At 46.4% G+C, this 26,131-nt stretch overlaps 2 protein-coding genes across 3 annotated transcripts in view; both read right to left on the bottom strand.

Annotated features, from left to right (window-relative positions):
- SMU1 (SMU1 DNA replication regulator and spliceosomal factor) overlaps positions 1-26,131 on the bottom strand; it is a 58,040-nt gene that overhangs the window by 1,741 nt on the left and 30,168 nt on the right. For both annotated transcript variants that reach the window (XM_068106831.2, XM_068106832.2), the window contains exons 6-11: positions 22,802-22,921; positions 7,994-8,110; positions 7,108-7,235; positions 6,047-6,173; positions 3,305-3,472; positions 3,006-3,158 (exon numbers count right to left, since the gene is read on the bottom strand). In XM_068106831.2, the coding sequence (XP_067962932.1) occupies positions 3,006-3,158; positions 3,305-3,472; positions 6,047-6,173; positions 7,108-7,235; positions 7,994-8,110; positions 22,802-22,921 (813 nt within the window). The remainder of the gene's footprint in view (positions 1-3,005; positions 3,159-3,304; positions 3,473-6,046; positions 6,174-7,107; positions 7,236-7,993; positions 8,111-22,801; positions 22,922-26,131) is intronic.
- LOC144890982 (protein FAM200C-like) overlaps positions 1,504-26,131 on the bottom strand; it is a 1,200,974-nt gene continuing 1,176,346 nt past the window's right edge. Inside the window, exon 3 of the mRNA XM_078772874.1 lies at positions 1,504-1,517. The gene's annotated coding sequence lies outside the window, so the exon portion shown is untranslated. The remainder of the gene's footprint in view (positions 1,518-26,131) is intronic.

Raw genomic sequence — 26,131 nt, 5'->3', positions numbered from 1 at the left:
GAGTGGCAGTGCAATGTACCCAGACAGTATCAAAGCTCAGAAGATATTTACAGGAACACAGCTCTGACCTCTGGTCAAAAACGAGTGTGTCAACTGTTGTTAACACTGTGAAGTGTGAAGCATGGTGGAGGCGTAGTGTCATGACTGACTGACTGACTGAATGACTTACCTACGGACACTGCTCGATCTCATAAGCTACCGGACTAAAGTCCAGGTGAGCTAGTTACCATATCCGGATCTTCACCAACATCGAATCAATTGATCCTTCTCACACACCAAACCTGTCCACCAAGTTTAATCCGAATACGTCCATAACTTTTTGAGATGACCTGCTCACAGACAAAAACAGACAGGTGAAAGCGTAACCTCCTTCCACCTTTGGTGTTGGAGGTAATGATCCTTCAAACTTTCAAGTCCTTGTCATCAATCCTGATTTTCCTTTGCCTTGTGTTTCTCTGGGCTGGCATGATGGCCTAGAGGTATGCACACTCTCTAACCTATGCAGCATGGAGTTGAATCCCAACCCAGCTATAAACTGTCATCCTGGTGTTTCACAGGCAGAGCGATTCCTCAATGTGTGTGCCGTCGCTCAAATGGACATTAAATGGTTGTCTCATCTACTGGCATGAATTGGTCGACATTAAAGATCCCATGATGTTCTTCTCAAAGAGTAGGTGAGTTGTCGGAGACATCCAAAACAAATTCCAGCTGAATGCTGGGAAGGTAATGGCAAACCACCCAGTATAATCCTTGCAAAGTTGCATCGGTAGCGACTTGGGGTTGGGGGTTGGGGTGGGGTGTGGACTTGGGCTTGGTGGGGAGGCATGGGTTGATTTAATCAAGCAACCTCTTTGGGAAGCACATAGCTAGACAATATTAAATTCCCATGATATTTAACTGTTCCTTGCATCATATTGTTGGAGTCAAATTTTACATTTCGAGGAATTACCGAGGGTACCTGTTAGTGATTTTAAACGCAGGAAAATTCATCACCTTTAAACGCAAGGGCAGAGACAGTCTTTAAACGTTGTCACATTGGTGCCTCTTTCTTTTAGTAACATGATCATTTCAGTCTGTATTGTGTTTCCTTCTTGACTACATGGACCGAGCTTGGCAAGCCATTCATTTATGAGCAATCCATGAAAGCAGAAAGTAACTAGTACTAGATGGTATTCACAGAATACTTACCCTGCAGTCAACTTGGTGCAAGCCAACTCGTCTGTTTCTGAAATATTTTTTTTCTTTGATCCAAAATGGCTGCCAGACCACGTGGGCGATGACATTATAAATTTACATTCTCTAATATCATTGTTGCGTAAATCACGCTCCAAAAATTTCGAACTGATCAGACCAAGTGTTGTCCCTGTCGAATTATGACATCATTATTAACAATACTTATTCCCCATGCGGAGTTCTTTACAATGAGCCACGTTTCAATTTTTTCCATGGCGCGGTTTCGGAGATACAGAGGTACAACGTTTTTTGTTTTTAACAAGATGAAGCCTGCACCACATGACCTATGACATCATAATTATCACTAAAACTCTACATGTGGAGGCGCTCCTATGGTAAAAAATGAAAAATATCAATCGGACGAACAATTTTAGAGAAAAAGATTTCATACTGATCGGATGAAGCGTTGTACTTGTCGAATTACGACGTAATAATGAAGGCATTGATGACATTAACATATCTTATTCCCCCATGGGGAGTACTTGGCAATGCGCCTTGTTTAATTTTTTTTTTCTATTGAGTGGTTTCGGAGATATGGAGGCGTAACGTTTTTCTAAGATGGCGTCCGTACCACGTGACCTATGACATCATAATTATAAATAAAAAATTATACAGACGTAGGCCTCCTATCGTAAAATTTTGTGTCAATCGGACCAATGGTTGCCGAGAAAATGTTTTTTTTTTAATCATTATTTCACGTACGGACGCAAACGAATGCCTAACCCTGTTTTTCGCTTCACGGGCGCAGGGTAATAAAACATACAGTGCTGATCTGACATGACATTTTAATCAAGCCCGAGCAAGTTGAGATCAAGTGGTATTTCAATCATAACAAGTACAAAAAGTTTTAATTAAAACAAAAGCCACGTCGATGTTACACAATGCCTAGATGCAGCTGTGCCTATAACGTCGATGTTATAGGCACAGGACATTCCTATTGATTCGATTACTTGATGTTATTTTTGTGCAAAGTGAAAATATATCTCGGCAATTTCCCGTGTGTGGCGACGAATTTTTTATATATCTCGGCATTTTCCCGTCTGTTATTTCAGGCGGTGTATGACTGACCATGCCGCGATTTAAAAAAATATATATCTCGGCAATTTCCCGTGTGTAGCGACACGTGAACGAAGCTATGCTCCTCTCTCCACATTATTGTGACGACGTATAAATTAAATATTTCATCGTGACGATCGTCATCAAATGGACGAATTTTTAATATATCTCGGCATTTTCCCGTCTGTTATTTCGGGCGGTGTATGACTGACCATGCCGCGATTTAAAAAATATATATCTCAATGGACTTGAAGTTACAGGCCTTTGAGAATTCATTTCGTTCTATAAAGGGCAACTTTCATCGTATTTTCTTCCCGTTTTTTTTCAACCGAGTCTAAAACTATGTTAGCGACTGTGAAAAATGAAATGATATATCGAATTTGATTTGAAATAAAACTGTGTGAGAGAGGAAGACACCACGGGCCTACAAAACAGGCCTCAAAGCTATGCGAGTTAATAAAATGGTGGATATTTGTTTATATGAAGCCTCTCCCAAAATGGGTGGAGCTATGGTTCCCAGAATGGGTGGAGCTTTGAGGTTTTGTCTTCTCTGCAAGAACAAGAAGAACAAGAACAAGAACAAGAAGAACAACAACAACAGCAGAGGGCACTCTATTAGCAGCATCTGCGACGTGGCTAAAAACACATCCTTGTCAGCAAAATGCTTCTATAAAGAGCATCCTGATAAATCCATGCAACCGCTTCAAGACACTTACTGTGAGGGTTCTCTCCAGCTTGCCAGTGACAGTGCTGAAGCAGTACAGCACAAAGTCCTCTCCCACACAGTAGATCCATTCACCACGTGGCGACAGACAGCAGCACACAAAGTCTCCCCCCTCTCGTTTACCAGAGCTGAAGCTTCTTACAATCTGCGAGAATTGAGGAAAGATTCATTGCAATGACATTACAGACTGGTCACCACCTTATAGTTATACACAAACATCATCTATAGCACAGTGAATCAGTCTGAATACCTATTTGCATTCTTATACTTGCTGGGTATATGGGCAAATACCTGGCCTTGCATGTTCATGATGACGACGGTATTGGAGCGGTTACACACAACAAAGTGCTCAGCATTTTTTGGCACCAGGTGAACACTATTGACTGTGCTATCGGCACCTGCCGCGCCCCCCAGAGACTTGAATGTGTTCACACACTCAGCCGTCTTGAAGCTCCACATCTGGATGGAGTTTCAGAAAGTAAGAAAGCTATGTCAGGTGCTCGAAGGGTGTGCAAGGTACAAGTAAGAGCTCCAGATCATTTGGGTAAATGCAATTGCTATCAACATAATTAGCATCATTTGTTGTATTATAATGGTGCAGAGAATGGTAGCAGGACACAGGCAAGAGCTACCCGATGGTGCACAAGCTGTATGTAAGCCAAAGAAAGAGATTACAGAAACTCCTTCCAAAGAATGATGCTTGTGAAGCATCAATAATAACAATATTATTATGATATTATATTATAACACACACACACACACACACACACACACACACACACACACACACACACACACACACACACACACACACACACACACACACACACACACACACACACACACACACACACACACACACACACACACACACACACACACACACACACACACACACACACACACACACAGTAGATGTGTTTTATACCTCTCCCACCCCCCAACCCCCCCTTCCCACGCCTCCTCCCCCCCAAGCCCTCTCCCTCCCACAGATCTCCCGATGTCCCTGTTCTATGCTGTTGTACTTGTGTGCTTCCCCCTCTCTCTCCCAATCTTGTCTCCCGCTCCCTTTATTATATGTTTTATGTGTCCGTTTGTTTTTTTGTGATTAATGTTAGCTCTTACACGAGCCTCGATGTTGTATTAAAAAATAAAAAAACCTTGGGTCTAAGGCTAGTTTCCCCCAGTGCGTAATTACCCCCCTGTAAATCTTTCCCTTACGTTTTTGCACCACCTTTAAATTTAATTTACCACGGCCGGCCATGAAAGCCACCTTTAAGTGACAACAACTACGCTGGCAAAAAGCCAAGCTAAGCTGGCTCTATGAACAGTATGGCAGGCCACGCCCTTGAAGGACAGAATTGGCCCCGAGGACGTGGGCCGAGCATGAGGCGATGTCTAAAGGAGGTTCGCCATTGGTCGGGGTGACGTCAGGAGTGAAGAAGAAGAGTCTTCTCAGAGAGGGAAGGCGCCATATTTCGTTCTGATCATGGACGATCGTGTGCTGGTGTATTTTGTGCGCTTAGGAGAGCTGGTGTGACAAGTACAAAAAAGCTGTGACTGCTGGGCTCGTGGTGGGCTGAAGGCCGCCGTGTTTGTCCCAAGGGCGGAGGTGAGGGGAAACCGAGAGGAAGCCGTCTTCACAACTTGCCTTCGACACGCGGGGTTTTCATTGGCGGTCGCCATTTCGGTCGCCATTTCATGCGCATTGACGGTCGCCATTTCATGCGCACTACGGCACAGGAGGTCCTGGGTTTCACCATCTCCACCACTCTCTTCCTCAGAAAGACAATTGGGACACAGATAAGTGCATCTACAAAAGGGGTTTTATTTTATTTCATTTTCCCTAGTGTGTCCATCTGAGTCAGCGTGTGAGGATCCTAAAAGTAGGGAATTAGTTTTTAACCACAACTTTCATTTCATCTTTGATTTATTTTCATTAAATCGTTATTGGTTATCCATTTACTGTCATGTTTGCATGTTTTGTGGTTTCGGAATATACCCGTGTGTTCTGTTCAGCTAAACGTCTCGTATCCCTTCATCCCACGTGTGTAAAATAACCACCATTTTTTTGGGTGCCACATCAGGAATTAAAAGCAGTTCGGCTGTAAATCACCAGGCGGTCTTATTCGCCGGCGACAGGACAATACTTATACCCAGCTACCACCGGCATCGGTTCCTGCTCATGCTTCCTCAAATCCTGTGGTGACCTGTCAGACATCTCCCGGTATTTTTGTCTTGTGGACACCTTGCTGTTGTCTATCATTTGTAGTATTAATGGGGGCATGATAAAATAAATAATTAAGGCATTTTCCATTCGTTGTTGGTTTCCTGGGCACAAGTATCGGTTGGGTGGGAAGGGGTTTATTGTCGGTTTGATTGTTGTTATTTCTTATTTCGTATTCCATTCCATGTGTACCACTAAACCAACCTGGTCTAGGGATGCATTTGAACTGGATCGTGATCGTCATTGCCATTTGGGTAGGTCTGCTTCAGGGCTAATTGGGAACGGCAACCAACACCGTATATAGCCAGACCATGCCGTGCACCTCGCTCAGCCAGTAATTAGGGATCAGGCATGCCGCACCGAGAGTGTAACACATCAGCTGACTCGACTGGCCTACTGGCACGGTATCGGTGTGGATTGACCCATGATCAGGCTCGCAACAGCACACCCGGACGACCCGCGCGGCTACAACAATATTGGTGGTCACATTTCACATTACGCAGAAGTTCCATGGCTACCCACTAGGGAAGCTCACTATTGTGTTGAAAAAAAAACCACAAAATAAGACAAGACAACTTAGAGGTGAGGAAAAACTAGTTTGCCAACCCTGCAAGCCCCATTAAAGCAGCAATCTAAATGAATATTTAGTAAATTATCCTTCAGATCAGAAATTCACAAACCACTAAAAACAAGCGATTTCAGATTCCACAGTCCATGCCTACCAACCACCTCGACATCCTCCCCCCACCCCAACAAAAACATCACAGTAATATTATAACAATAACTGACATGGTAACTATTGGTACCTTAACGGTGCCATCAGAAGAAGCAGTGATGATGTGGTGTCCATCTTGAGTGAACGCAGATTCATTCACAAATGAAGTGTGACCCCTGAACTCTTTCAGAGTTTTTCCAGACTTCAAGCCATGCACTCTAAGGAAAGAAAGGCGCATTGCCCGTATGCACGGCATTTGTCAATGGGAAATCAAACGAGTGTAATTATGCCCAAATGAAATACAGTATCAAGTACCAGATCCATAGTTTGAAATAAACAAGGGCAAGGTGCAAGTGAAATTCAGAAGGGGACTTGAGTGGGGTGGGTGGCATTAACTGCGAGTCGGGCGGGGGTGGAGGGCAACATTGAAATGTAGCTTGCCCAAGAGATCATGGCTGAGAGTGAGACCCAATAGTTTGGGTGACTGAGCCTCTGAGAGGGTTATCAAGTATGTATATGGGAGAATTTGCGGTATGGTCCTTTTGGAGAGAGAGACCGAGTGGGATTTCTCAGGATTGAAAGACATATTCCAAGTGTTTGACCAGATTGTGATTTTGTCAAGGTCTGAGGAGAGGGAGGTCTGTAAGGAGGAGGGATGTCACGACAGAGAGTGGAGTAATCAGCAAAGAGATAAAGAGGATTTGAGAGAGTCAGTGAGACCATTGATGAAGATTAGGAATAACAGGAGACGGAGAATACTGCCTTGGGGTACTCCAGCCTTGACAGGAAGAGGAGAAGAAAGGGTTCCGTTGAGAGCCGCACGCTGACTACAAGGGTAGAGGAAGTCAGTAAGCCATGTGTGGAGTTGGCCTTGGATCCCGTCCGCAGAGTGTTTGGAGTGTAAGGCAGGATGCCAGACTGCATCGAATGTTTGAGATATGTCAAGAGAGACGGCCCTGATCTCATGTCTGATATCGAGGGTCTCCATCCATCGATTTATCTGAGCTGAGGTGGATTTGCACGACGGAGCTTTAAAAATGGGCAGAGAACCATCCCAAACGAACCCTCCCAGCTTTTAAAGGGGCAGGGAGCATTCCAAGATGGGTGGAGTGGAGAGTTCCTCTAATTCTAGCTCGGTGTCTGAAGACTTACCGGATGACCTGGTCAAAGGACGCACTGAGGATTTGGCTGCTATCCTTTGAGAAGCTCAAGCATGTCACACCCTTACTGTGTGCTCGCTCAAACCTCCGGAGGCATTGCCCACTCTGAATCTTCCAAACCTGAATGAATTATAATAAATAAATAAATAAATAAATAAAAAACATTGATCTGCATATTTGAATATCTCACAGGAACAATGTACCTCCATCCAAGCACACATCAGCACTTATCCAACTAGAAGGGCACTCAGTATTGCGTATACCTCCAGCAGGCTGAACAGTTTATGGTTTATATCCCACTGATGGGCTGAATCTAGATTTGGACCTAAACCAAAATCGAATCGGCTTGTTCTCGTCACCTAACCAACTCGTACACAAAGTTTATTCATAACTCGTCCATAACTTTCTAAATATCATGTTATATGTTGCTTTTCGCCCAATCTCTCAATGGTGAAGAATCACTTCAAAAATCAAATAATTATTGTATCCGAATCCATATTCAGATCTTCACCAAAATCGAATTGATTAGTCTTTGTCACACACCCAATCTGTCCACCAAGTTTGGATCCAAATCCGTTCATAATTTTTTGAGATATCATGCTATGTATCGTTTTATGCCCTATCTCTCAATGGTGAAGAATCACGTAAACTTTCGTAGCCGGATCTGAATCCGGATCTTCAGCAAAATCTAATAATTTTGTCCTTGTCACATACGCTACCTCTCTGCGAAATTTCGTCCAAATCCGTCCACAACCTTTTAATATATATATTGTTCACAGACAGACAAACAGGGGTGAAAACATAACCTCCATCCACCTTCGGTGGCAAAGGTAATAAGACTTGTATACAATGTACAATGCAGAGTAATATGACATTACCTTTATTTTACCATCTTGGCTTCCAGATGCCAACATTTCGCTGTCCCGACTGAAGGAGAGGCACAACACAGCATCATCCATCATCATGAAGTTATCCTGTGCCTGGTACTTCAAATCCTGCCCAAAAGAGAATGATAAAAGTTTAACTGGAGCTGCAACATACGATACATTCAGGTTTTCTTTCAAAAGCATATCAAAGCTATAAAATACATTTTGGTGTCAAACAGGACTGCAGTCAAGTCACAAAAGTAAAGTTCACATCTAAATCCTGATGTGTTAAATAATGGTGCGTTGAATAACATAGTGTCCTCACCATAAATAAGATAAATTAAAATATATAAAAATGTGAAGCCAAAGCCTCCCATGTGTTTGTAAAGTTTTATTTTTAAAGCGAAGGTCCAGAGCTTTTTGAAAAACAATTGGGAAAAGGGGGTCATTGAGCGAGTCAGTTAGATCAGAAAATGCCTCACTGCCAAGTGAACATGCTTTAGTATCGCCAAGATCATAGAAGACACACTCGAGATCAAGATAAGTTTGAACATTTTTTTTCCACCATGTACAAAATAGAATGCTTTACACTAAAAAATAAAGGTCAATAAGTTTGTTTGATTTACAATGCTTCCGACCCCAAACCGCAACACTCCTAGATCCCCCCAGAGAAGTATCCTTGGAAAGATTGAATCAGGTCCTGCAAATGCTCTTTCACTTCGATCGCGATGGACATTCCTTCTTCCACACCATCAGCCTCATCAAGAGAAGGAAAGTTAGCAGAATTTCCTTTCTCGACGTGCTTTATCCAAACTATAATTTTCCGGATGAAGGCGGATAACATCATGCTCATCTCTGCTCCTTGAATAGACATTCAATTTGTTTAGATGTGTGAACACATCTGCCAGGTACGCCAATAAGAGAATGAATTCTCGATTCTCACAGTAGTCAGCTGTTACACTGCCTTGGTTTCGAAGAAATTGCGTGATATAAAATCCCGCAGTTCTAAGAGATGAGCAAGTATGCGCCCATGGAAAAAGCCACCTCACTTCCGTGTGGAAAAGAAGAACATTGTGCTCGGCTCAGGTTTCTTCGCAAAAAGCTCGGAAGAGGTGGTGATTCAGAGCACGTCCTCTGATGAAGTTCCCTGTGCACACAGCAGTAGATAAAACATCCTTCAGTTTTGCCGGCAACGTCTTCACGGCAAGTGCATGACGATGCAACACACAATGCATGACTGTGATAAGGGGTACCTTTTCTTCACGACGGTGGCAAATCCTGATTTGTTTTCGAGCATAATGGGGGTTCTATCAGTGCAAATTGACGCACACACGTCAAGCATCATCTCATACTTCAATAAGAAGCCTTTTATGAGATTAAGCACGTTGATTGCTGTCGTAGTTGTTTGCAGCGGTTCAGAGAACACGAACTCCTGCAGCATTTCGTTTTCCTTCACGTACCGTACAAACACCAACAGCTGACTGAGCAAGCAACATCGGTTGACGCATCCAGCCGAATACCAATTTTGACAGGACTAGCTTTGATATCTGCGATCACTTGCTGCAAGATATCTTTGCTCATGTCAACAATCCTGGAACGGATCATTTTATTTGGCAAGACAACCTCCTCAAGTATATTTTGTGCTTCCTTTCCCAACACGAGTTTTTCCATTTCCAGTACCCAAGGTTTCACTAATTCTTCAGCAATTGTAGGACGACTTTTTTTCTTGGCAAACAAGAATGCAATTTGGTAGGATGCTTGCAGCAAGGGCATCTCAATATGTATGGTAAACAATCCAAAAGCATTTTATTTTGTAACAGGCAAAGAGATGAAATGTTATGACCTCACCTATCCTTGAATAATATAAATCGTGAATACTTAATAATAAATAACCGGACTTCCGGTCCGGTCTGTGAGAGGACGCTGGCGCTGCTTGTTCGCCGCTTCTCCGACTGGATAGATGTACAGGGTCTACTTCTTCTACTTTTCCGACCTGACATCTCACACCTGTCCTGCCTTTTGTTAATTGTGGATTGGATTGTGGACTTTGTGGATTGTGGACGCCGCCACGTGCGCCGCGTATGGGGACGCTGGCGCTGTTTGTTCTCCGACGGAAGGCGCACGAGCCGCGCGTTCTCCGGCTGGATAAAGGTACGGATTCTGCTTTTCTAGTAATCTTGGCGGCTTTTTGGCCGACAGGTCTGCTCTCTGCTTGATCGTCCCGGCTTCACCTGCCCGGCTCTTCCGCCGCTGCCTCCTGCCCGCTCCCGGGCATCTCGCACCTGTCCTGCCTTTTGTTTTCTTGGGTTGCTCTCCTGTGGGTTACCTGGACAGCTGGCTGGCTCCCTGTTGGCCACCGCTGCGGTCGTCGAGCTGCAGGACACTCGCTGGCTGTTGACGCTGGCTGTTGCCCGGCTGCCTCCTCGGCTCGAATGTCCTCGGCTCTCTATTGGTCCTCGGGCTGCTCATCTTCACTCCTCGACCCTCCCTCGCATGTCGTGCTCTGGACCAGCCTGTTGTGCCTGGCGCTTTGGTCAGCCAGCCTGCGGCTGCCGGCTGGCCTCTCCGGGCTCTGTGCCCCTTCGCTCCTGCCTGGCATGGCACTGAGGTACTCCGCCACTAGGCTTCTTCAACTCAACAACCACTCCACTCCACCATGCATCTCTGTCATAAAAAACCACTGACTCCTACGACGACCCAGATACATCCATAGAGGCTCCGGCCGCAAGTTTGTTTACTCCCAGACAGGTCACTCCATCCCCTCACTCTGGCCAACTGAGCGCACTCTCACCCGTCGATTACGTCATCACAGCAACATACACGAACGCACCCCCTGTCTGCAAGCCCTGGCAAAATCACCCGAGTCCATCCACACCATACAAAGCAATATGAAGCTTACTCTGTTCAATACCCGGTCCCTCAACAATAAAAGCCACATCCTGAACGACTTCATTCTGGACAATAAACTGGACTTTCTCTGTCTGACTGAAACCTGGCAACAACCTCTGGACTACCTCTCACTCAACCTCACTACACCCAATGGTTACTCATACATCAATAAACCACGCTCGGAGGGCCGAGGTGGTGGAATTGCTGTAATACACCGACAGGACATCAAGACCAGCCTCATCTCCATCTCATCTGCTCCATCATTTGAACACCTGGCTTTTAAACTTTCTGGTCACACACAGTCAGTCATGGCAGTTGTCTACCGCCCTCCCAAACCACACCCATCATTCCTGTCTGACTTCTCTTACTTTCTGACCCAGCTCTGTTCCTTCTCCCCCTCAACCCTCCTCCTCGGTGATTTCAATATCCACATGGACTCCACTGACTCCACAATAACTGCTGACTTCATTGATATTCTTAATTGCTTTAACCTCACTCAACATGTCAACTTTCCCACCCATAACCGTGGTCACATTCTGGACCTTGTCTGTTCTATTGGACTAAATCTACACCATCTCTCTGGATCTGACCTCACCCTCTCCGATCACTTAGCCATCACTATGACCATCAACATTCCCACCCCAGCACCAAGGCAAAAACGCATAATCAACTTCCTTAAGCTAAACTCTCTTCCACCTACCTCATTCTCATCTTCCCTCTCCGAAAAAATGTCCACCCCTCCCTTCGTTGATTTGCACAGCCCCTCTGACCTCACTGACTACTACAACCACACTCTCTCCTCCTGCCTCGACCTGCTTGCGCCTATAAAAACCAAAACAGTTTCCTTCACCCATTCTGCTCCCTGGTTTACCCCTGAACTCCGCCTGATGAAAACCCGTGCCCGCCAACTTGAAAGACTCCGTAATAAAACAGGTCTCACAATCCACTCCCAAGCCTACAAAGACCACCTGCAGCACGACAAAGATGCCCTCTCCCGCGCCCGCTCCACCTACTACTCTCAAATAATCCACTCTGGCTCCGGAAACCCAAAAGCACTCTTCTCCACAATAAACAAACTCCTCAGCCCCCTGGATACCACCACCCAGTCATTCACAGTCGACAATTGCATTTTTTTTTTTTTTTTTTTTTTTTTGTATACAAGATCGAGGCTCGTGAAAGAGCGAACATTAATCACACAGAAAGACAAACCGACACATAAAACATATAACATAGGGAGCGGTAGACAAGATGGGGAGAGAGGGGGAAGGACACAAACACAACATTTGAGAGCAGGGACCGAGAGACATGGAGACATCGAGAGATCTGAGAGAGGGCGAGGGCTTTGGGGGGGGGGGGGCGTGGGAAGGGGGCAGTGGGAGAGGTATAAAACATATGGACACTGCCAGGACTTCCAGGAAAGAAGTTGGAATTTCAAACAAGGTGGATCTGGGGTGAATTAGCGGGGGTAGAAAAGATCAAGGTTTTGGATGGGGGAAGATAAGAGATGGTGGTGAACAGCTGTTTTAAAATACCTGGAGGGAGGAGTGGGATTGAAGGGAGTGAGGTAGTTTGTTCCAGAGGCGGGAGAAAAGAGGAATGAAAGAGTGAAGGTGAGCGGAGAGCCGAGATTTCGGCAGTTTAACCATCAGAGGGTTGCTGGCAGATCTTGTGCGACCTGTAGGAATATTTGGGGGACAGAGCACAGAGAGAGCTGGGGGTGCAAGGCCGGAGAGGAGTCGGTAGAAGACAGAAAGACCACCTACCTGCCTGCGGTGAGTGAGTGAAAGGCCCTCAGAGATAGCTTCATCGCGGGAGATTCCAATAATTCTGAAAGCTATGGTTTCAACAGCGTGAAGCCGAGCTAGGTGTGAGGCAGGAGCACCGGCCCATAGGGGAGAACAGTATTCCATTGAGCTGCGGATGAAAGCCTTGTATGTGGTGAGGAGCTCAGGTGTGCCGAGGAAGGACTTCGCACGACGGAGGATGCCCAGTCGGCGACTGGCTTTGGAGGCCAGCTTGGAAATGTGGTTTTCCCAAGAAAGATCATGGCAGATAGTGAGACCCAAAATCTTGAGCGACAGAACTTCTTGGAGAGGATTGTTGAGAAAGTAGATGGGAGGGTTGTCCAGTCGATCTTTTCGGAGAGACATAGTAAGAGTGTGAGATTTGTCAGGATTGAAAGACATGTTCCACTTGTTTGACCAGTCTGTGATTTTGTCCAGGTCTTCAGAGAGTGAGGAGGCAGCAGACTGCCGATCTGAGGGAAGAGGAATGGAGCGGCAGAGAGTGGAGTCATCAGCAAAGAGATAGAGAGGATTTTCGAGAGAGTCAGAGAGATCATTGATGAAGACCAGAAAAAGCACGGGGCCCAGAACACTGCCTTGGGGAACTCCAGCCTGAACAGGAAGAGGAGATGAGAGAAACCCATTCAGGGCCACACGTTGACGACGACTAGAGAGGAAGTCCGCCAGCCATGCGTGGAGATTTCCATGGATACCAAAGGAGGAGAGTTTGGTGAGCAGAGCGGGGTGCCAGACCGTGTCGAAGGCACGTGATATGTCGAGGGAGACAGCTCTAATTTCCTGTTTGGCATTGAGGACCTCCATCCATTGTTGAGACAGCAGAAGCAGCATGTCCAGAGTAGCGTGACCTGGTCTGAAACCAAATTGATGATCAGAGATCAAGCCATTGGAGAAGAGGAAAGATTTCATATCAGAAGCAATGATGGATTCCATGACTTTGCTGATAATTGGGAGAAGGCTGATTGGTCTGTAGTTGCTAGGATCTGTTTTTGCACCTTTTTTGTGCAAAGCGGTGATGTTGGCTGATTTCCAAGCAGATGGCAGTTGACCTTGAGCAAAAGAGAGGGTGAAGAGAACAGAGAGAGGGTGAGATAGAGCAGCAGAGCAGGATTTTAGGACCCGTGGGCTGATGCCGTCGGGTCCAGTTGCAGAATCAGAGTCGAGGGTTGACAGAAACTTTTCCACCTTGTCAAGAGGAAAGGACACGGAGTCCAGGAGCAGCAGGGTACGACTGGGTATGGTGGGTACAGAGAGGGATGGGTTTGGGACACAAGATTTAGAGGCAAACACAGAGTTGAGGCATTCAGCTTTTTCACGTGCGGAGTCAGCTGTGTAGCCGTTTGAGGTAAGGGAGGGGATGGAGGGGGAACAAACACCAGAAACGGATTTGACCAGACGCCACCAGGATTTGGAAGAGGGAGACAGATAAGAGAGTTCGGTCTTGAGAACAGAGAGATATTGTTTCCTGGCTCTCCTGAGGGTGGACACACACTTGTTTCGGGCTTTGTGAAAGGAAATGAGATTTCCTTCCGTTGGATTTGCTTTCCAGGAGACGAAGGCAAGTTGTTTCTGGGCAACAGCCTCACCACAAGATTCTGTGTACCATGGACGGGAGGAAGGGTATGACAACTGAAGACGAGATGGGATAAATCTGTGCATGAGAGAGAGCAATTTACTTTGGAAGAATTCCCAGGATGAGTTGATGTCAGAGGTGGTAGAGATGGGAGACCAGTCCAGATGATTGATGGCTGCTTGAAGACCGTGCCAGTTGGCCTGAGTGAAATGCCAGACTCGTCGACGCTGAGCAGGCTCCCTGAGGATGGTCAGAGAGATGTCCACTTTAACAAGGACATGATCAGATGATCCGATCGGAGCAGAAGAAGAGCAGCAGACATTTTCAGGGAAGTTAGTCATAACCAAGTCCAGAAGAGAAGATGTTCCGTTGACTGAGATCCGGGTCGGGAAATTGACAGATTGTGTCAGTCCCAGTGAGTCGCAGAAGTCCTTTGCTGAGGAACCATGGCTGGTGAGAGAGGTACCCACACCCAGCCAACTGGCATGATGACAGTTGAAATCACCACATATGAGGAAGAGAGAGTTGGGATGAGTAGATAGAAGTTGGTCCATATCATCAGACAGCGAGATGTAGATGGAGTCATCACTGTTTGGTGGACGGTACAACACACATATGAACAAGAGGTGGGAGCGAAGGGGAAGCCGTAGCCAGAGGTATTCCTGGGGGTGAGGTGGAGAGAGTGCAGTGCAGGGCGAGTGAGGAAGAGAGTTTTTGATAAAGATAGCAACCCCGCCTCCAGGACGAGGCTCAGGTCTATCATACCGGAGGAGGGAGTAGCCCGGGAGAGATACTATGGAATCAGAGACATCATAAAGGAGGATTTCTTTCCTTTCATTCTTCCAAAGCAAGATAGACAACATCTACAGCAGCCTAACCACCACCGCACCTGGTCCCCCTCAAACCATCTGCCCCCCTTTATCCTGCCAACCCCTATCTCAGTTTTCCCCAGTCTCCCCTACTGACCTCTCTGAACTCCTCACAGGAATGAAAACTGCCACCTGCACTCTGGACCCCATCCCCTCCAGCTTTGTTAAGGCTTGCCTTCCTGCTCTCTCTCCACTTATCACTGCAATGATAAACTCCTCCCTGTCTACTGGCATCGTCCCACCATCCCTCAAAATCGCTGCTGTCACCCCCATTCTGAAAAAACCTGGACTCAACCCTGACACCCCAAATAACTTCAGACCCATCTCCAATCTACCCTTTCTGTCAAAAGTTTTGGAACGCGCTGTAGCCACTCAACTCAAACATCACCTCTCTGCCAATAACCTGTATGAAACATTCCAATCCGGATTCCGCCTCAACCACAGTACAGAAACTGCACTCCTCAAAATCACCAACGACCTTCTCCTCTCATCCGATGCTGGTAACCTCAACATTCTCATCCTTCTCGACCTCAGCGCCGCCTTTGACACCATCAATCACATCATCCTCCTTACCCGACTTGAAACCACCTTTAACATCACTGGCACTGCCCTTTCTTGGATCAAATCATACCTCTCCGACAGGCACCAGTTCATCTCCATCAATAACTGCAAATCCCCCACCGCTCCCCTCCCCCAAGGTGTCCCCCAAGGTTCAGTTCTCGGTCCCCTCCTCTTCATCCTGTACCTGTTCCCCCTTGGTCACTTAATCCGTCGTCATGGTCTCCAATTCTACTGCTTTGCAGATGACATCCAGCTTTTCATTTCCGCCAAGTCAATTTCCACCGTCACCCACTCTATCCTGACAAACTGAATCACTGAAATAAAATCCTGACTTCAAATCAACTTCCTCAAACTAAACTGTGATAAATCCGAAATAATCATTATTGGACCAAAAACGCTCACCAAATCCACCCACAACTTCACCCTCAACATTGACGGTATCCCAGTATCCACCTCCCCTCACATCCGGAATCTTGGCATCATCTTTGACCAAACCCTCTCCTTCGACAAACACACTAAGCAGATCACCAAGACAGCCTTCTTTCATCTGAAAAACATCGCCCGTCTCCGTCCATCCCTCTCCTCCACAGCTGCAGAAACCCTCATCCACGCCTTCATCACTTCCCGTCTGGACTACTGCAACAGCCTCCTCTATGGTTCACCCTCAAATATCATCAATAAACTTCAATACATTCAGACCTCCGCTGCCCGTCTACTCACCCACTCCCGGGCCTGGGACCACATCACCCCCGACCTTCATAAGCTCCATTGGCTCCCGATCTCCCAGAGAATCCAGTACAAAATCCTCCTCCTGACCTACAAAGCCCTCCATAACCTGGCCCCATCCTACCTGACCGACCTCCTCCCCAGACACACTCCCACCCGCACCCTCCGCTCTGCTGCTGCCAACCTCCTGTCCCCCTCCCCCCCCCCCCCATCCGGACCAAACTCAGATCCTGGGGGGACAGGGCCTTCTCCATCGCTGCTCACACACTCTGGAACTCACTACCTCAAACCATCAGAGACTCCTCCTCACTCACCACATTCAAATCATCACTCAAGACCCACCTGTTCAACACCGCATTCAACCCCTGACCGTCTCTTCTCCTTCTCCTTCCTTTCTGTTTGGGTTTTTTTTTTTTTTTTTTTTTTGTATACTGAATCGAGGCTCGTGAAAGAGCTGACATTTACTTCACAAACAAATCAACCAGACAAACAAAATATATAAAAAGAGGGAGTGGAAGACAAGAGAATGGGAAGCACACAAACACTTGAGAGCACACAACATTTAAGAGCAGGGAGATGTGTGGGAGGGAGAGGGGCTTGGGGGGAGGGGGGGGGGTGGGAGAAGTATAAAACACAAGGACTTCCAGGACAGAAGTTGGTATTTCAAAAAGTGGAATTGGGGTGAAATTATCGGGGATAGAAAAGATCAAGGTTTTGGATGGGGGAAGATAAGAGATGGTGGTGAACAGCTGTTTTAAAGACCTGGAGGGTGGAGTGGGATTGAAGAGAGTGAGGGAGTTTGTTCCAGAGGCGAGAGAAAAGAGGAATGAAGGAGTGAAGGTGAGCAGAGAGTCTTGATTTTGGCAGTTTAACCATAAGAGGGTTGCAGGCAGATCTTGTGCCACCTGTAGGAATATTTGCGGGACAGAGCCCAGAGAGAGCTGGGGGGGCAAGGCCAGAAAGGAGTCGGTAGAAGACGGAAAGACCACCAACCTGTCTGTGGTGAGTGAGTGAGAGGCCCTTGGAGTTAGCTTCATCGCGGGAGATTCCAATGATTCTGAATGCTTTGCTTTCAACAGCGTGAAGACGAGCTAGGTGTGAGGCAGGAGCACCAGCCCAGAGGGGAGAGCAGTATTCCATTGAGCTGCGGATGAAAGCCTTGTACGTGGTGAGGAGCTCAGGTGTGCCAAGGAAGGACTTCGCACGACGGAGGATGCCCAGTCGGCGACTGGCTTTGGAGGCCAGATTTGAAATGTGGTTTTCCCAGGAAAGATCATGGCAGATAGTGAGACCCAAAAGTTTGAGTGACAGAACTTCTTGGAGAGGATTATTCAGAAAGTAGATGGGAGGGTTGTCCAGTCGGTCTTTTCGGAGAGACATCGTAAGAGTGTGAGATTTGTCAGGATTGAAAGACATGTTCCACTTGTTTGCCCAGTCTGTGATTTTGTCCAGGTCTGCAGAGAGTGAGGAGGCTGCAGACTGCCGATCTGAGGGATGAAGAATGGAGCGACAGAGAGTAGAGTCATCAGCAAAGAGATAGAGAGGATTTTCAAGAGAGTCGGAGAGATCATTGATGAAGACCAGAAAAAGCACAGGGCCCACAACACTGCCTTGGGGAACTCCAGCCTGAACAGGAAGAGGAGATGAGAGAAACCCATTCAGGGCCACACGTTGACTACGACTAGAGAGGAAGTCCGCCAGCCATGCGTGGAGATTTCCATGGATACCAACAGAGGAGAGTTTGGTGAGCAGAGCGGGGTGCCAGACTGTATCGAAGGCACGTGATATATCAAGGGAGACGGCTCTAATTTCCTGTTTGGCATTGAGGACCTCCATCCATTGCTGAGAAAGCAGTAGCAGCATGTTCAGAGTCGAGTGACCAGGTCTGAAACCAAATTGATGATCAGAGATCAAGCCATTGGAGAAGAGGAAAGATTTCATATCTGAAGCAATGATGGATTCCATGACTTTACTGATAATTGAGAGAAGGCTGATTGGTCTGTAGTTGCTGGGATCTGTTTTTGCACCTTTTTTTGTGCAAAGCAGTGATGTTGGCAGATTTCCAAGCAGATGGCAGATGACCTTGAGTAAAAGAGTGTGAAGAGAACAGAGAGAGGGAGTGAAAGAGCGGAAGAACAAGATTTTAGGACCCGTGGGCTGATGCCGTCAGGTCCAGTTGCAGAATCAGAGTCGAGGGTTGACAGAAACTTTTCCACCTTGTCAGGAGGAAAGGACACAGAGTCCAGGAGCAGCTGGGTACGACTGGGTACGGTGGGTACAGAGAGGGATGGGTTTGGGACACAAGATTTAGAGGCAAACACAGAGTTGAGGCATTCAGCTTTTTCACGCGCGGAGTCAGCCGTGTGGCCGTTTGAGGTGAGGGAGGGCATGGAGGGGGAACAAACGCCAGAAACAGATTTGACCAGACGCCACCAGGATTTGGAAGAGGGAGACAGATAAGAGAGTTCTGTCCTGAGAACGGAGAGATATTGTTTCCTGGCTCTCCTGAGGGTGGACACACACTTGTTTCGGGCTTTGTGAAAGGAAATGAGATTTCCTTCCGTTGGATTTGCTTTTCAGGAGACGAAAGCAAGTTGTTTCTGGGCAATAGCCTCACCACAAGATTCCGTGTACCATGGACGGGAGGAAGGGTATGACAACTGAAGACGAGATGGGATAAATCTGTGCATGAGAGAGAGCAGTTTACTTTGGACGAATTCCCAGCATGAGTTGATGTCAGAGGCGGTAGAGATGGGAGACCAGTCCAGATGATTGATGGCTGCTTGAAGACCATGCCAGTTGGTCTGAGTGAAATGCCAGACTCGTCGACGCTGAGCAGGCTCCCTGAGAATGGTCAGAGAGATGTCCACTTTAACAAGCACATGATCAGATGAGCCGATTGGAGCAGAAGAAGAGCAGCAGACATTTTCAGGGAAGTTAGTCATAACCAAGTCCAGAAGAGAAGATGCTCCGTTGATTGAGATCCGGGTCGGGAAATTGACAGATTGTCAGTCCCAGTGAGTCACAGAAGTCCTTTGCTGAAGAGCCATGGCTGGTGAGAGAGGTACCCACACCCAGCCAACTGGCATGGTGACAATTGAAATCACCACATATGAGGAAGAGAGAGTTGGGATAGGTAGATAGAAGTTGGTCCATGTTATCAGACAGCGAGATGTAGATCGAGTCATCACTGTTTGGTGGACGGTACAACACACATATGAACAAAAGGTGGGAGCGAAGGGGAAGCCGTAGCCAAAGGTATTCCTGGGGGTGAGGTGGAGAGAGGGCAGTGCAGGGCGAGTGAGGAAGAGAGTTTTTTTATAAAGATAGCAACCCCCCCCCCCCCCCCCCCTCCAGTACAAGGCTCAGGTCTATCATACCGGAGGAGGGAGTAACCTGGGAGAGATACCAAGGAATCAGAGACATCATGAAGGAGGAAAGTTTCTGTTAAGCAGATCACGTCTGGTTTGTCAGAAGCAACCTCTATGGAGAGATCAGTCAAGTTTGAGCGAAGGCCCCGGATGTTTGAGGTCCATACTGTTAAAGAAGAGGAAGGGGGAGCATCGGATACAGAACAGGGGGGGGGGGGGGGCGGTAGGGTATGATGTGGAAGAGGTAGGGAGAGCTGTTGAAGGTGTGTCAGAGATTTCAGAACAGCTTGGAGAAAGGGAAGAATGGGGCGGACAAAAGGTTTGATGGTGATTGGGTGAGGCGCAGTGAGGTGTTGTTTGAGGAGGGGGAAGAGTGAGGCAGAAGGTTGAGGGAGATGAAGGTGAGAGTTGGAAGGGGGAAGAAGCGGGGAGGACGCTTTGAGGAGGAGGGGTGAGAGGGGAGTCTAGGGGGGGGGGGGAGGAGTGAGGGAGGGTCTCAGAGGGGAGGGGTGTGGGGGGAGTTTAGGAGGGAAGGGGCAAGGGGGGAGATCTGAAAGGGATGGGTGATGGGGAAGATTTGGAGGGGAGGGGCAAGGGGGAAGATGTGAAAGGGATGGGTGATGGGGAAGATTTGGAGGGGAGGGGTGAGATTGGATTTTGAAAAATGTACAATTAATGGGAAACGAACATTTCTTGCAAAATGAGTTTCTTGCGACCTTCGAGTCAAAAATACGTTTGAGGACGCTGAAGGATGGGTGGAGTTCTGGAGAATTTAGGGAATGAATGAAAGAGGCACTGTAGCTGTAAGAGATGGAATTTTTTTTTCGAATTTATAGATTTGGTGAGCAAGTCGAAAGCATCCTTTTATAGAACAAGAAGAAAAAGGTGTTATAGAATATGACAGAATACCATTCTTCAGGGGACAGATGAAACATTTTTTAATGACGTGAACACGTGATCACGAACAACGTGGTCAAAGAACGAACGAACAAATAAGAACGAAACAGATAAGAACAGAGAAGGGAATATATATATATATATATATTTATTTTTTTGAGTTGGGATGAAAACAGAGACAGAGACCGAACGTGAAACGTGAAAATTAGAGACCGAAAGGAATTGCGAGCGCAATTGATGAAACCGCTGAGACAGAAACAAAGCCTCAAGCCAAGGTCAGACACGGTAGCCTCCTAGTACTTACTACACAAGGCGTCAGAATATGCGACACGAACTGTACCGACGATTCTGTACACAGGTATGAAAAACCAACACCAATAATACTATTAGAGACACACCAATAGTTACATACACACCGAAAGAAAGATAAAGTTTCGACCTGTGGTAAAGCCGGTATTACGACAAAAACACAATTGTGAAAAGTTACTTATTAACTTCGAAAGCGTGCGCGCATGCACAGCTTTGAAGAGACGTGACGTCACGTGACTTCCCGAGAGGAGAAGAGACGAGAACAGACGAGAAGAGACGTGAAGAGACTTTGAAGAGATTTAAAACGTTAGACAAGTGGTCGATGTTCGGGGAAGTTAGGGGGAGAAGAGAAAATCTAAGAAATAAGCAATACAGCGAAGGAAAGAACTTAAATTCACAGAACACCTATGAACACCGATGGGCCGAGATAAACTAGGCCGCGCACGCGGTGGGACAGAAAAGGGTTAAATTATACAAAAGTTTGCAGGAATTGCGAATCAACAGCAACTGGAAAACACCCTGCAACACATGCACAATAAAAAACGAGTAGAAATTGACGAATACACGAATGGAAAAAATACTTTAACTTTTGCTGCCGTCCAGAGGTCGAACACGCTTCCTTGCTCCAGGGACCGGAAACGGAAGTCCCAAAACGGAAGTGGTTATTTAATTATGCATTTTTGTCTTTGTTTTATGTACTATGTCAAAGCGTCTTTGGGTTTCTTGAAAAGCACTATACAAAATAAATGTATTATTATTATTATTATTATTGAAATGAAAATAAAGCTGCGCTCGTATCTGTAAGCACTTTGACAAGTGTTCACATTTCAGATTCACTTTCATTTGTTTACATGTGCCCTTATGACAAGCCTAATTTGCAAGAAATTCCATGGTGCAAATATTTTTTGCCGACGAAACAAAATTGTACACAACAAACTAATACACGAGGTCGCACACCTTTTGAGTAGTATGAGGAATAGATCTGTGTTATATGAAAGTTAAATATTTAATGGTTTTTGAAATATCACGTACACAAGCCAAGTTATCGAGATGGTTGCCATGTAATCACAATTCAGCCAATCACTGCCGTGATTGAATCAGGTTGCGATAATGTCAAGAGGAATATATATCTACAATATGAAAGCTAAATGTATAACGTCTTTTTGAAGCATCGCGTAAACAAAAGTACATGGACGGATGATCGGTCGGACAGAACTCATTTTAACGTCCCACACCTTCAACCTTGTCGGAGGGTGGGGGATAAAAATGTCTCATAACTGGACAAGAGAGCAATACTTTTATTTTTGTTAAATACAAAATTTTCAGATTGCCGTAATTGTATATGATTGGCTCCTCGTCACTTAACACTAGCTTAGTCTTACCTTCAGATTATTCCATATTCAAGTGCTATTTCTTGTGCTCTCCTTCACAAAGATCCTTGTTCGGCAAGTTTTCAAAAAACATTGCCATCTCGATCAATTTTTTTTTTCTCCGAAAATCTAGAATTCATCCTCCATTGAAAAAAATGACTGAAATAATAAATGCTCATCGAGGATACAGCCCCCCAAACATCTTTAAAATGGGACGTATGGATTTTACATATAAATAAGATAAATAAATAAATGTGAAGGTAGTTGAGATGGTAAAGTGCATATAAATAAACTGAAAGCATATAAAATGCTATACTATTCTCTCCCGTAAAATCTTTCTTTAAATTACCAAAATGGCTCATATAGCAAAAACATTTGATGTGATATGTGCCCAGATATTATTGCATACATGTGGTGAATATTAAATGAATGTGTGCAGTCATTTTCTCTCACCTTTCTAATCTTGCCAGTGGTAAAGTTCCAAACCTCAATGAAGCCATCCACAGATCCAGTTACCAGGTATTGGCCGTCTGGGGAGAACCGTGCACATTCAACATGCGACTTTTGTCCAAACTGAAACAAACCAAAATACAGAGAAGAATAAGAAAAAGACGTAAGATGTCAGTCCCCACAGTGGTTTTAGTAGTTTTGTTGTACGGAGTTAAAGGCAGTCAGTTGGCCATCTTTGGCCGCATGACAAAACAAAATTTGAACTGCATATGTATACTCATGTATTATCTTTGTGCCAACTTTAAAGAAAATCGGTCCATGGATGTCCGATAAATGGATGGGGACATGTTTAAGTAACAAAATGGCCACGTCGGCCATCTTGGATCTGATCTTTAAAAAAAAGAAAAAGACGTGCATATGCAAGCCGTCGTTCATTATCTGTGCGCCAAATTTGAACAAGATCGGTAAATGCATGTCCGAGAAATGGTCAAGGACACGGTCAATATCAGGCCTTTTACAAATAAAATGGCTGCCAGTCTACCAGTCGGCCATCTTTGAACAATCGCAAAATAATGAGGTGCACATGTATGCCGTCATGTGCTGGGCTAGTGCCAAGTCTGAATAAAATTGGACAATGCATGTTCAATAAATTGTTTGGGTACACGTTTAAGTAACAAAATGGCTGCCAGTCAGCCACATTGGATGTAATGTTGAAAAATATATGACACGCATATGTAAGCTATCATTCATTTATCTGTGTGCCAAGATTGAACAAGATCGGTAAATGCATTCCCAAGAAATGGTAGGGGACGTGTCCAACATCGTGTTTTTTTACAACTACAATGGCTGCCTGTCGGCCATCTTTGATCACATGATGAAACAAAATGATTTGCATATGTATACCATCATGTATTGCCTTTGTGCCAAGTATGAACAAAATCGGTCCATACATCTCCGAGATGCGGATGCACGGACTGACAGACGAGACCAAATCCATAAGCACCTGTTTCGGACTAAGTCCAAAGGGGGCTAATAATTAGAAGCATACAGAGTTGCCAGTGAGGATTGGGGGTTTTTGGAGGGGTGCTATTGGCATGTCAGCAGATATATATATTGTTGCGGATATGGGATTTGGCCTCCATCCATATCCGCTTGTAAATATTCCCCTATTTCCCCAATACTCCCCAACTATCCCCAATCCCCCATTCCCTAGTCCCATTGTCTGTAAACAACACTCTGTAGCCCCGACCTTCCCCTTTTTCCCCCATTAAATGTCGTGCCCAGGTCCACCGCATCTCACGTAGACAACTTTCGGACATCTTGCTAGTTATTCTTAGTCTATGTCAGTTAAGGACTCGTTTCCATTAATTCTGACTCTTCGTTGCACCAGAATGTGATTGTATGGCACCATTAGTAAGTTTAGGACCTCCCAATACCTCCCCGCATCTCTTCCTCATGAAACAACAACACCAACAACAACAACAGCGGCGCGGGGAGTGCGCGTCCTCACTCCGGCTTGGTTAGCCGCCATTGACCATGTGCTCCGACGGGGTTACCACGCAGGGGCTCACTGTCAGCTCCTCGTCAAGGGAGGAGCCCGGTAACCCCCCGCACCCAATAAGAAGCGGCGGACCGATTCCATCTGGGGCGGAGCTAACGAGCCGAGGGCGTGTCACTCCCCGCGGGACATGCGCAGGAAGACGGAGGTGACGTCAGATGCGCCTCAGCTACGAAGAAGAAAGGACGCCACCTCCGAGCGCTGAGAGATACCTCCCGCCTCTCTGGACCGGACCGGGTCGATTCTGCCCCTGAGCCAAGGTGCACCTTGAGCCATCGACTACCTGCCCTTCCTTGCCATCAATCCCTGTGTGAGCCAGTCTTGTCCCGTTTGTCTGTGGTCTGTCGGCACTAAGATAAGACCGTGTCTAAGTGCCCATCTTTCTGTGCTGTACCTCTGTGCCGTGTAATCTAAACGTTCTGCATAACCCATATTATATCCTCCTCCGGAGGTCTTGAGAACTGTACCCCTGGTGTCGTGTCATTTAACCCAGCCGTTGTGTCCTTTCCTTCATTGATTTAGCATAACGCGATTCGGCCAACGTTCGAGTGTAATCGGGTAACTTGTGCGAACACGGCGGCCATTCCGCTCGGTCAAGCAACATCTAAGTCGTGTCCGTAACAATTGGTGTCGGGAAGTGAGATCGGTCCCGGAGCGCGTTTCACGCGCTCGAAATTATAACGGCGAAATTTGATTGTGTTTTACAAAATAAAAATAAAAACCCGAATTTTGAAAGTCGCGCTATGGCAAATCAAGACGGCTGGGTTCCGGTAGAGGAGAGTGAGGCAGGGTCGATCCAGGACCAAAATGAGGGACATGAGGAGAGCGAAGCAGTGAGGGTAGCAGGGTCGCAAAATGGCGTCGTCGCGCACGAGGTTACGGGCGCGCAAAATGGCGCCTCGCACATGGCCACGGCGACCGCGCCCGCGACCGTGGTATCGCCACCGGTGGATTTGAACCTGTTTTTAATACAAATGAAGGCCCTTATGGCCCAGAATAGTGAGCAAATGAGGGCTGATAGTAAGCGATTGGGTGAGCGATTGGAGGGCCAAATAGGGGTAATGAGGGATGAAGCGAGGGCTCAGAGTGAGCAATTGGGGGTAATGGGAAACCAAATGGGGGTAATGAGGGACGAAGCGAGGGGTACCGGTGAGGGGTTAGACAATAATTTTAAGGGATTAGACAAGAAATTTGGGAAATTAGACAATAGATTAGTGGAAATACAGGAGGGGTTAATGGGGGTAGAAAACAGAATGGCTGCCCAGGAGAATCAGATAGAGGGAGTGAAAAATGGGTTAGAGGGGTTAGAAAACAGTATGGAAGGCAAATTGAGGGACATGAGGGACCAAGCAGAAAGGGAAGTTAAACAAATGGGGCAGCAGATAGAGGGGGTTAGAATGGGGGTAGAAACTAAACTGGATGCTCACAGGGAGGAAATGGAGCAGATGAGGGTGGCATCTGGGCAGGAGATGCAAGTGATGGGAGAGGAGATCAGAAGAGGAGTGAGTGAGGAGGTCGGAGGAGTGCGCGAGGAGGTGAGGCACTGTAAGGAGCGCATGGAGAAGGAGGTGAGAAAGGGGACTGTAAAGTTACAAGGGGGCATAGAGGACCTGACGCAGGAGGTGGAACAGCTGACGGAGGGACAAAAAGGACTAACGGAGCAGGTTCAAAGGAACACTGCGGTATTAGGAGGGTTAAAAGCGACACAGAAAGAACTAAAAGATGACTTGATAGCGACGAAGAGGGAATGTCAGATGGTAAGTGAGGGACTGACA

This window comes from Myxine glutinosa, chromosome 2, assembly GCF_964187855.1.
Source record: "Myxine glutinosa chromosome 2, kmMyxGlut1.1, whole genome shotgun sequence".
NCBI classification, from domain to species: Eukaryota; Metazoa; Chordata; class Myxini; order Myxiniformes; family Myxinidae; genus Myxine; species Myxine glutinosa.
Note: the sequence above shows the minus strand (reverse complement) of the source record. Positions and strands in the feature narration are given on the sequence as shown.